The following is a 13,003-nucleotide window of genomic DNA, read 5'->3' as shown; positions in this document are numbered from 1 at the left end:
AGCGACGCAATGTGCGTTAGTATTTATCAGTTTTATTTGATGAAATAGACCTCTAAAGATTGCTAAATTGAATTTGAGAACTAGAAATTATTTCGTTAATTAGGTACGAGTAGTTGAAAATCATTATATAAACAGGGATTCAGGCCCAAAAAATCTGTATGGTTGAATCTATGACGTCATGACGTCCAAACGTCGCAATGTGCGTTAGTTTTATCAGTTTTATTTGATGGTATGGACCTTTAAAAGACTGTTAAAATTGATTTGAAAACTTAAAATTATTTCGTTAATTAGCTACGAGTAGTTAAGTTGAATATTGAGTTGAATACTGAATATCGAATATCGAGTGTTGGATCTATGACGACATGACGTCCAAACGACGCAATGTGCGTTAGTTGTATCAGTTTTATTTGGTGGTATGGACCTCTAAAAGATTGTTAAAATTGATTTGAGAACTAAAAGTTATTTCGTTAATTAGCTACGAGTAGTTGAATATCATACAAACAGGGATTCTGGCCCTAGAAATCTGTTTAGTTCAATTTATGACGTCATGACGTCCAAACGACGCAATGTGCGTTAGATGTATCAGTTTTATTTGATGGTATGGACCTTTAAAAGATTGTTAAAGTTGATTTGAAAACTAAGAATTATTTCGTTAATTAGCTACGAGTAGTTAAATATCATTATATAAACAGGGATTCTGGCCCTAGAAATATGTTTGGTTGAATCTATGACGTCATGACGTCAAACCGACGCAATGTGCGTTAGTTTTATCAGTTTTATTTGATGGTATTGACCTTTAAAAGACTGTTAAAATTGATTTAAAAACAAAGAATTATTTCGTTAATTAGCTAGGAGTAGTTGAATATAATTATATAAACAGGGATTCTGGCCCTAGAAATCTGTATGGTTGAATATATGACGTCATGACGTCCAAATGACGCAATGTGCGTTGGTTTTATCAGTCGAATTTTGTGGTATGGACCTCTTGAGAATTTTTAAAAGACATTTGGTTTCTAGAAATTATTCCGTTACTTTGCAACATGGCGTTAATTCTCTATGCATCCACTAGTGTTGCGATCCTCGAAAATCCGTATTGTTTAATCTATGACGTCATGACATCTAAACTTCGTAATGTACGTTAGTTTTATCAGTTTTATCTGATGGTATAGACCGCTAAAAGATTGTTAAAAACATTTGAATACAGAAAATTATTTCGTTACTTTGCAACAAGGCGTCTAATTGAAACATGTCGGGTGCGGTCCTGGACGGCATTCTTGAATCTTTGACGTGAAGATGAATCCATGTGCGTTGATTCATTTCGATAGTATCGACCACTTAAAGATTATTAAAACTCATTTGGTAGTTAAAGATTAGAAGATTATTTAATCAAATGAATACAGAGTCTGAAAGGTTGTGGTTTGGTTTGACATACGTATGTGCAATGTCTATTTACATACTGTATGCGTGCTCATTTGCATATATGGGACAGTAGAATGCTTCCGCACCTGAGACGTATACGATATAGTGCCTACCATTCGAATCGAAGGCTCAATCGAAGGCTGGCGAATCGAAGGCCGAAAGGAGGGCTAACTTTAGGTTGGTTATAACAAACATACAAAGTATGGCTACAGTATGGCTAGCAACAAACATACTATGAGACTTTACTTTACAAAGATGTAAAAATTTAGAAGATAGATGTTCTTACTTGTCCGCTGCCTTTTTCTCCCCTCCAAAAGCTGCCACAGTCCGTATGGATGACAGAATCTCTTCGGCCACAGCTCCAGCCTTACTGTAGGCAGCTGACACCTTCTCTGACAGGGTCGCTGTGGCCTGGAAGTTAAATGGATATTAGATCTTTCATCCTTTTGTTTTCATTGCCTTCCAAACATGGTTGAAAGCAAATATCAAGATGAAACATTACTTTTACGAGGATCAAGCTAATGGAAATTAGACTACAGCTTGAAAAATATACTAGACAAGTCATAATGAAAAAAGTAACTGTTCAAGGTGGAAGGGGAATTTTATAATTAAGATAATTTACGTCATATGAAATTAATTTTAACGTTCAACAGATGCAGATCCAAGAACATTTGAACAAAATTTACAAATTTTGTAAGGTGTCAATTTTTAATACAATGGATTTTTTTTCTTCAAATATGACCAGATATGCATTGAAAAATGAACAATTATGACATTCTGCAGCAGTCAATCTCCTTAACCTACAGGCTACAGCACTCAATTTCTCCTCTAGGAGGCACTAACTCCTAGTTTGATACTAACCTTTGATATGATGTATGCCCCGATGAACAGCAGGGGAGCACAGCCGAACATGATGACCAGAGTGAGTTTCCAGCTCTGCGTGAAGCCCAGAATCAGCCCGCCGAACGTGGTCGTCATGCGCTGGATAAACATACTGACCTTGTCACTCATGGCTTCTTGGACTTTGTTCATGTCACTAAAACAGAGAAAAAACAGCACAGGGTTAAACTTAATTAAATCACAGTGAAGAAGGTCTATGAAGTACACCTGTAGCTACTCTAGGAAAATGGTATCGTCTTTTACTGGGATGCTAAAGCAGTAGCAGACATTTCAAATAATGATGGATACAAGGTATAGATTAATTGAATGAAGAACTGACCAGGAAAAGTTGGGAAAAAAGATTGTGTAAAAAAATTGAGAAAATTGCAAATGTGCCAGAAAATAAGAATAAGAGCACAAAAACATTCCCTACCAACCCTGCTATTTGTGCTACCAGACGTTATGCAATATTGGTGGAATTTTTGTATGAATTAGGTCTATAAACATAATTATAGCAATATTGTTGTCTGATGAGCTTACTCGGCGAGCACAGAGTTGAGTTCCCCGCTTGGATTCGTGTCAAACCAGCCGACCTCCTGCCTCATGATGGCGCGGAAGAAGTTCTGGCGAATCCGCCGGGTCTGCCGAGCCCCCGCCAGCGTCCAGAAGGCTATCTGTTATGTGAAATAGATTATTAGAGATGAGATTATTAGAGATCCCAACCGAGCCATTTTTATGTGTATTCAGGATTACCTGAAAAGCAGGCAATGGTTAATTGAATAAATTGAAATTGGAAATTGAATGGTTAAATAAATAAATTGAAATTGAAAATTGAATGGTTAAATAAATAAGGCCACACCAATTTAATTTGTTGGTTCTCGGATTTTTTCAGAAAAAATATGAAGCGACAGGGCGAAAAAAAATAAAAATAAAAACAGGTCTAGGCATCCTATTATAGGCTTAAATGCTACAAAATGAGCCATGAAGTCAACACAAAAGGCTGGGTTAAAATTTAAACATTGAATTTTGAACTTTTAATCAAACCACTGCAACGACAGATGGGAAAACTGTAACAACTAGGAAGAAAAGGACTTTCCTCAACTGTTGGGGGGCAAAACATAAGCATTTTTCAGTTGATTCGGGACCAGAATCAATTTTTTTTTTTTTGCAAATCAGAAAAAAACGAAGAGGCGAATCCGAGAACCAACAAATTAAATTGGTGTGGCCTAAATTGAAATTAAAATTCTTCACCATGATTTACATGTTACTTGTAAAGGTGGGGATGTCAAGTTACATGTTAGCCTCAGTTTATCAAGTGTGTTTTAGCTGTCTCCTAGTCTCCTATCTGCAACTTGGAGAGGACTCAACTTCGAAAAAGGATTGGCAGCTGAAATACGTTTGGTAACCAGGCTAGTTACATGTGGAACAAATCTCTTCAACCCAGTAATTTGAGCTCAAAGTAGGAGTACATCCATTTCTGCAATGGCTCAAACAAGTCAGTTCTTTGTGCAGCATACATCTACATCCGTACCATTATAATAATGAAATCAGGAGGGGTCACTATTATGTGCTACATAAGAAAAAGAAAGAAACAAACAAACCTGGAGATACCCGAATATCACCACACCGAAGGCCAGGCCAACGAAATAGTACGCCAGGTCCGCCATGACAATTGTGATCCCTAACGCATCACTGGGGAAAAATCAGTCAGAACAACTCAGTTGGAGGTTCCAGAATGGTCAGGTCTCATGGCAACATTGGTTTACTCTTTAGTGATATTGAAAAAGTTTATGTAATGGCAAGACTACTCTTACTTTAAAGTACTAGTATTAAGACATTTGGGATTTTGTGTAATACTGTACTACATGCATGTACATTGTAAGGGCCTTTCTATAATTTTGAAATAAGAAATGAGTATATTAAATGAAGTACCGATCTAGACAGAAGACAGAACTAGCTACTAGTACATTAATTTTCTACCCTTGTATTGTGTTCGAGGTCTCAAAATCATTGTATAACAAGAGTCATCAAATTTGAATCAATGGATTGGAACCTTTGCAAGAAGACACTGAAAACACGACTTACTTCCAATGGTCTTCAGTCAGACTGAAGTTGGCAAAAGTGGCATTGTCGAAGGTGCAGTTGTAGATACTGGAGTATCCAAAGACTTCCTTACAGATGGCGTCAAACTTGCCGTAGTTGGTGAACACGTCCACCATGGTACCCATCACGTAGAGGAGAATGGGCTGCATCACACCGTCAAGGACGGAACATATGGTGCCCAAGATCATGTAGATGACGTCGACTTTGTCAGCGTAGCGCATCTGAAGAAATTGCAAGAGAGAGAGAATCTTTAGACCAAAAGTCATGTTTATGGATTTGTTAATGTCTTCAATTATGTAGCTTGTATCTTGTCGGCCAGCAGGCTGATTTGATGAGTATTTCATGAACAAAGAAAGGCTAGAACAAACAAACAAGAATCAAGAGGACAACATGAATAAAGAGGGCTAGTAGTAAAACTTTTAATAATACCATGTATTCACTAATGTCTTGCTGAAACTACGTCTAGACTTCTCTTCAGGCTCTGTTTTTCCTAAATCATTTAATTACCTTGTAATTGAACTAGTCTTAAAAGCTTTAAAGTGAGTAGTAAAGAGATAGGATTGTATCTACTTACCAACTCAAAGAAGCCAATCATTTCTGTCTTTTCTTCTTCTTCTTTCTTCTCTTCCTTTTCTTTCTTGGCCTTCCATTTTCTTTTCCTGTTGAAGGCAAGCCAAAAAAATTAGCACTTATTTTTGACAATCTTGCTTTCCCCTGGAAAAAGAAATAAATACTAACTTCTGAAGTTAGATATTACAGGTGTTGCAGGCTAGAATATACCACTAGCAATAATATGCCCCTGGCTAGAATATACCCTTGGCCAAACTATCCTTGGCCAGAATACATCTGAACATATTCCAGACAGGGGTATCATCTAGCCCATTATAAAGGCACCATTTTAAGAAACAAAAAGGGATTACTTCATCATTCCATAGTTTTGGATACAACTGTGCATTTCTGCAACTTAACCACCTTAGTCACCTGTTAACGCAAAGACTTACTTTTTACTGCTACTCGTAATTTCAAACGCATCTTCATAAGATTTCCTCCGACAGATGGGTGCCACCTGTGAAAAAATCTTAATGTCCGCATCTCCGTTGGCTACTACTGAACCATTTGCAGAGGTGCCCTCCGCCGGAAAGTCGTCATCAAATTCATCTTCGTTTGTCTGTGTTTCTCCGTTCACGCGTTGAGATTCAGTTTCCGATCCGCTCGAGACGAGGGAGTCTTGTCTCCTGGAACTGTGGTCGTCCTCGTTCGGTTCGTAACTGGAGTTGTCGTACTCGGGGCTCTGTCTCCGTGTCGCTGCCATGACAACGGGGTCGCGAATGGCGGCTTCGTAAGAAGGGGGAGGGCTGCTGGATCTGCGCGGGTTGAGGGAATCCTGATCACCCATGGCCCAAAGATGTCTCCTTTAACCTGTAAAGAATTGGATAAAACACATCATGAGGTCACTATGCACTGGAAAGGTATATAAGTGAGAACTTCATGCACTTGTGTCATTAGCCTCTGTACACTTGAAGAAGCAACACAGGTGAAACCGGTCATGTGGCAGGCTGAATAAAAGTTCTAAATGGGAACTATGCGGCTCCAGATGTCTTACTGAGGGACGACTGCGTGTGCAAGATGTCGGTTAGCTTGGGGAATGAATCCCCTCTACTATATACATCATGAGGTTACTGTTTCTCTAACATGTGTGTGTGTGTGTGTCACAGTGTGTTTCTGTGTGAGACTGTGTGTTTTTTTTAGCTAGACTTAAGAAGAATATTCCTGTATAAGGTTGATTTCCAATACACACAATGGACCACTGGGCCACTGCCATCATCATCAGTCAACCGCAATGCAGGCAACTGTAAGGTTTCTTTCAGTTCCTTTTGTTTCAATAATGATAAATTATTACAGTCTCTCACTGGAGCTGTACATGTTGGATGTATGCATACATATACACATGTTTTCATGTAACATCTGTGTCCATAATATCACCATAGTCCATAATATCGCCACCTTGAGAAAAAGTGTGCTTGAAGATATTTTTACTGCAACATACCCTAGGTATATACATTTGATGTGTGAAGGAGTGCATACCAAAAGTATGTCGCAGTAAAAATATCTTAAAGCACACTATTTCTCAAGGGCGGCGATGTTATGGACCCTGGTGATATTATGGACACGGATGTTAGAATTATTACTGTACCATTTCCATTTTTTTCAGAGCCATGATGCTACATCGAACAAATCAAAAACCAGTACGTGTGGCCTTATCAGGCCTTGAAGAAAAGGAGATGTAAAGTCCACCTTCATCCAGCTGCTCCTGGCAACACGTGGTCTGCCACACAAACACAGATAACAGCCCTGAGACTTTGGACTGTGGGGCTGGGTCTAGATAACCTGTAGGGTCAGGTCCATATAACCTGTTCTAAAAACAATGCACGACTCTTATATTGCCCTCATCTTGCCAGTGTTGCACGACCTTGAGAGGTTCTCTTGTTTTTCCTCATATTAGAGCCTGCAAGGGGGGGTCCCGACAACGCTCTACGCTGAATTCGGAAACCTCTTGATTACGCTTTACGATAAATTCCAAGTGGCTACAACACATTACGTAGAATTAAAACGCCGAATACGCTCTATGCAAAAATATTAGGGCGGTCCGTCTATGCTCTACGTACGTAGAATTAAAATGGCCGATTACGCTCTACGGAAAAGGGCTTGCGGGCCCCCTCATATGAGATGCTGTTAAGTACCTATCAGTTACATAACTTCACTAGAGACAAATCAGTGCTTAGGCCTCACAAAGCGTATTTGTCAACAGGCATAGGATGTCTCTCCTATAGTATGCCACACAAAACCCATCCCTCCAATTAGATTTTCAGTAACAAGAAATCTTTGGCAACTCTCAATTGTACCGGTAGATCAATACAAAAGCTCAAAATGAACACTGGTTGAATAGCACAGTAAAATTAAAACTTAACGCAACATACGTTAAGCTGCGCATACAAGATGATGCAGCAATTTTTCTGAATGATCAGAACTTTCAAAAATCAAAAACTGAAATCTAATAAAACAGCTCTTACTAAGTATACTCTATTTGATGATGACAAGTTCCACTTAACAATGTACAACTCTTGAGAGGAAAGACTAGATGTTACGATCTGTAGCCAGACACGTAATGGCATTATTCAAAGTCTTTATCAGTACAATTGCCCCGTGAACCTATGACGTGAGTTTTGGCCAATGAATGGATGGAAAGTTATCCTCCTAACTGCCATGCAAACAAATGAGCCCTAGACATAAGTTTAACATATGAGAAATCAATAATTATATAAGATCTTCTACTGCTTTGTTTTGTTGTTTTAAGTGTAATATGAGTTTATCCGCACCTAACAATTGTTTCAAAAAGCTCATATACTAGATTCTAACATTACATCACACTCAAATAGTTGATGACAAAAATTCCACAGTAAGTTTGGCATGGTTGATACGGTTATATAATTACATCAAGTACACCAATGATATAGTTTCACGCCTCAGAAATTTGTTCTGCCCAACAACTATCATCAAAAACTACAACTGTACTGGAGAAGACTTCAAAGCTAGTCTCAACCCTAAAGTTAGAAATGTTTAACTCTGACAGGTTATTCAATGTTTGTAACATAATCACCTGTCATTGCTTACCTGCAAAATTTGTGTGTAATGTCAAAAGGCAATAAGCTAAAAGAGATACGGATCTTAAGATATGCACCTAGCCAAATACCTTGTCTCGGTAATGAAGAGTCCTTAAGTCACAGACAAACTTGTCTTTAAGAACTGTGCCACGGTCTCAGTGCGTGAACTCTCCAAACAAGTCTTCTGTACGTTACACGACCAGGGCTGTGTGACCGGTTCGGTTTTGTTGTATGACAAGAATTACCGACGGTTTACCTAACCACCCTGGATTGTTACATTAGGGCGTTTATCTCAACTGTTGGCTGGGTCAATACGGCCGATGCGTCATGAATATGCTCAAGTTAATATTTGACAGCCAAAAATCCAGCCAAATGCATACAGTATCTGTGTGATGAAAGCTACCACCTAAAAATGTCCTGTCTAATCGTTGTCTAGTATTTGGCTGTCAGGAGCTTAGACGAGTTGCAAATGTGATATTAAGTTTTTTTACACCTGCCACTAATACACTAAGTCTAGAAATCTTGATTGGGAACAAGTGCCTAAAAGAACAGCTTGTGTATCAACTTTTGAACTTGGTAACTTGGCACAGAAAGAATGTGGTTACTTCCCACCTGTACATCTAGCCAAAAATGGAAGTGGCTATTTTTGGCACAGACTTTTGGCACACTGTTCAGTCAAAGGGGAACTATATATTGACTTTGATTGTTGAAAAGGGTGTGAAAGATCCTGTTTTCTCTAGCAGCTCTTCCAAACATATTTGTCAGGTCCCTTCTGTTGCAAGGAAATTAACTTCAGTATCACAAGACCTACTTCCAAAGATTCCTCTTTTGCAAGCAAATGTAGGTGAAAATATAAAGTCTGTCACAAGGGGAAACAGCATTACAAAAATTTTAATACAAAACTTCTCTGAATAAAGTAATTTTCTTATTTCATGTACATTCACCCATGGCTACAAACATACAGACTAAACGTATCTGATTCAATAATTTAATGTTATATACATTTTTATACAGGTATGATACCTGTATAAAAATGTATCTGAGGAATGATAAAAAAAGTATTTTTCTCCATCTGCCTTTGAACTCTATTTGTTGACCCTTTTTTCGGCAGGCATAGAAGTCTAGTGGGGGCAAAATAAACCTTTTAAGTGGCTGACACTGGCACAAAGCTAGTTGAGTTCTGGTGTTTGATACTGAACATATGGAATGGTGGTGGGGGGTAATGAGGCATGACAAAACTGACTAAAACTGTTTATTCTAAGTCACATAAACCAACTCACTGTGTAAACAGCTCAGTTGGTGCTAGCACTCAAAATTGATTAAAAGGGTTTTAATAACTGTCTATGGATGACTATAGAGACACTTGTAGTGTGTTACAATCAAGAACAAAATTGTATATTAATTGAGTCAGCTCACAACACAAGGGATTATTCTCTTAAACGTCTCAGAACTATCTAATCCAATATTGGTGGAACAAATACATGTAGGACTGATGAACATGTAAGTAATTCTCGTTGTCAGCAGGGTAAATTTGACATTCTACAGTAAATATAATCACTGTTAAAGTTTCGAGAACCGGCAACTTTGTTGTGACAATTTGAAAACACACTTGGAGTCTAACACACACTCTACATAGCCAAATCTTGTCCAGCCTGCCAAACAAATATTTAATGCGTTTAAGGATCACTTTTTTCATGAAATATCCTTTTCATGTGTTCTGTTACCCTCTGTCTCTTTCATAAAAGACTGAAATTTGTTGTGAAAACTTTGAGAAGTTGTCAATGACCTTGACCTGAGTTCTGACCTAAAGTCTTGGCGCAAATGTTTATAAGGAGAAACTGCAGTCATGTGTCACAACAGTCTGCATGTTATCAAGAGAAAAACAGCAATATCTGACTTAAGCTGTCTTACCTTTCAACAGTTCAAACCTGGAACATTATCTCCCATGCTTCTTGGTTGAGGTTTACATGTAATTCATTCATTCTGTTGGGCACTGGGGCTGAAGGTTAGTTTCCAGCCCTGTTGAGAGTGTTACTGGCACGAGTAGTTCATTTGACCGGTCAGGCTGTCAGACCAGGGTCCTGTTTTCTCCCAGGACTGTCACCAGGGAAACAGTTTATCCCGGCCAAATATCCTCACCAGAAAACAAGATATGATGGCAGGAGACCAAATATTGGGGAAAACAATATGTGTGCCTGAAACTTGGCACTTATTTGGCTACTTGTCATGGGCACTTCCTCTAATGTCAGACCAGAAACTCAGTAAAAATTGAAAAAAATACCAGTAGATTGTTTTCACAAAAAAAGGACAAAGTGCAAGGTTGAAACAACATGACCTCCAACCAACCTACTCTTCATGTTAGTGAACAATTAATACAAGCCTGGATCGACCTTGCAGATTGACAGCTAGAAGATTGATTGTTCCATTGTCTGAATTGCAAAAAAAAAAAAAAAAGAAGAAAACATTGACCAAGCATATGCATGTTAGTGTTAGCATGAAGAGTCTGCATCTGGACCTTACTAAGGTTGAGAGTTCAAATTGTCGGCTGTTGTTTCTCACCCAACTTGCCTGGTATATGTACTTGGAAGAGTTGCAACCATTGGGATGAGACATTAAGCCATTGGTTCAGTGTTCATTGCAGCACTTGTAAAATATGGCCAGTCAAATTTCCCCAGTAGTGGCATAGAATCTGTCCTTATTTTAACAACCAGGGGCAGAACAAACTTCCTGTAAACTGCACTAGCTAGTTCAAGGTTACCCAGGGTTGTCCATCTATTTCTTTCCTTGTGAGGACAAGCTTGCCAGGTCCTTGTACATCAACAGGGGGCTCTTTAGCAAGCCACACTCAGGCAGGGGCACTTTCTTCATGGAAAGAGTTGTCTTCATCAAATACCATCTGGAATCTTGAATTTGCCAAGCTATCTCTTCTATACTGACAATGATCTCCAAGCAGATACATGTATATGGATTCAGCTTTTTTTAGTCTAGTTGATTATTGATGTTGTCTATTTTGTATGTTTTTCAAGCGATGGTATTTGTCACCCATCGCTCAAACATCATAACATCAGCAAAAAGACTTGCAAAATCCATTAGTCGGATTCACAGTTGGATGTCCTTATGCCAACCTAGACAAACTGGAACGAACCTCATGATTTAATCCAGGACAGACATTATGAATGACAAATTGTACGTATAGGAGAGTAACCTTCATAAATCCTCTATCTCTGTACTCTGTAAATTTGGTTCAAAGAATTGTTATGATGATGATGATGAGCTGAGTAAGCAACCTACAGTCAACAGATGGTTCCATGGATAGGTTGACCGACCAACTGAACGACCGACCAAGCAACCAGTTTTATTCCTTCCAGTCCACATTGAATGTATTTGCCAGATGTCTGTTTTGGCCAAGATAAATATAACTCTCGTACTTTATCTCTGTTAACATTGATCTGCTGATAGGAGGGTCAATATTTCTTCTTTCAACAAAACCCCATTATGCTCCAACTTATCTTGAGGTAGGCTGTTGTCATGGCAACATAATAGGACTGTACCAAAGTGTTCCAGGAGGAGGTAGATACAAAAACTTCCACCATACAAAAAAAACCTAGCAAGAGTAATAAAAAGATGCATATTTCTATGAATAAAAGAATGCCTGCAGGTTGGAGGATGGGGGTTTTTGCAACCTATTCCCCTTCTGGCTACAACGCTGCCCCCTCCCCAAATCGTTTTGGACTGTCCCAGTTTTGGAAATTTGCCATATCTTGGGTGTCCTGTGGTCCTGCTGACAACCAGCACATTTGGGAAAAGATGAAGAGGGTGGTAGGTAATGTTACATAGAGGCCAAGGTCATTTGGCTGAGAAAGTTCAGATAGAGCCGACAAAAGAATCTATTCAAGATGCTGATTCTAAAGCAATGGAAGGGACACTTTCTGGTCATGTTGGGGTCCTTGCGGAGTAAATTCAAACTGTGATTTCCAACACAAGAATTTGGACTTATACCAAATTTTCGACTGTACAACTAGGGTCTTTGTCAAGAAAAGAACAATCCACCGCTTGTGTGATGCAAATGAATTGCTCACTCCTTGACAAAGAAGTTTGCATTGTCCAAACGTTGGGTAACGTGAGTCCAATTTCTTGTGTTGGAAATTACAGTTTAAGCTGGCTTTATAATGGCCTGTACCAACGCAGTTGTTGGTGTCCTATAATATTGTTTTTAACTTAAATATTTCATCAACAAGTTTCCATTTTCTTCTACTCTGTTCACATCAGTGCAGCGAGAGAACGGTATTAAGTGGCTACCTAATCACATCTCCCCTCCCTTGCAAATGACAGCTGCAGTAATAAAGTTACGTATACTGTAATTTTTATGGGTTTTCATCGCCATTTCGGATAGCGTTGGAATTCATTAATGTACTTCCTCACACACCACGCCGACCCGGTATCTTATACACACGCATGATAACGACATACTTTCCCATCCCGACCGTACGTTTTCAAAGCCTAAGTTTGAACCCCTGATGTTTTTAATTAAGATGTAGGATCATGGAGCAAGAAGGTTATGGCCCATGGACTACACGACTACCGAGACACCGGTTATTCGTTGTTAGATTACGTAGAAACGAATGATTACTTCCATATAAAATCAATAGTATGCAGCACCTACAGGCACATATGTGTTCCGCTACCAGATAACGTGAAATCTGTAAACTTAAAAAGCGCCGAAAACGGAGGCTGAACAACATCAGCGTGCTCTTACCTTTCAGCCTTGCCTGGCCGGGTGATTTGCAACTCTTAGAATAATATTCTTGCCAATGTTGCTGTTGTGAGTGGCAAAAATAGGGCAATCAGTCGACTCAAGTCCCGCGCGAGCCGCTATAAACGTCCGGCCCTGGCTCTTCTCAACCAAAGGGTCCATAAATTGCCCCCGGACACGTGAGAAA

General features: G+C 39.0%; 1 protein-coding gene across 1 annotated transcript in view; it reads right to left on the bottom strand.

The window, feature by feature from the left end:
- The window catches only part of LOC109478079 (multidrug resistance protein 1-like), a 31,751-nt gene extending 18,748 nt beyond the window's left edge, over positions 1–13,003 (bottom strand). The window contains exons 1-8 of the mRNA XM_019779547.1: positions 12,820–13,003; positions 5,403–5,820; positions 4,976–5,060; positions 4,384–4,622; positions 3,900–3,990; positions 2,839–2,972; positions 2,281–2,455; positions 1,706–1,830 (exon numbers count right to left, since the gene is read on the bottom strand). Coding sequence (XP_019635106.1) covers positions 1,706–1,830; positions 2,281–2,455; positions 2,839–2,972; positions 3,900–3,990; positions 4,384–4,622; positions 4,976–5,060; positions 5,403–5,797 — 1,244 coding nt within the window. The 5' untranslated portion in view covers positions 5,798–5,820; positions 12,820–13,003. The remainder of the gene's footprint in view (positions 1–1,705; positions 1,831–2,280; positions 2,456–2,838; positions 2,973–3,899; positions 3,991–4,383; positions 4,623–4,975; positions 5,061–5,402; positions 5,821–12,819) is intronic.

This window comes from Branchiostoma belcheri, unplaced genomic scaffold, assembly GCF_001625305.1.
Source record: "Branchiostoma belcheri isolate BF01 breed outbred unplaced genomic scaffold, Haploidv18h27 scaffold42, whole genome shotgun sequence".
Classification (NCBI taxonomy): Eukaryota; Metazoa; Chordata; class Leptocardii; order Amphioxiformes; family Branchiostomatidae; genus Branchiostoma; species Branchiostoma belcheri.
This window is presented reverse-complemented; position numbering and strand designations above follow the sequence as displayed.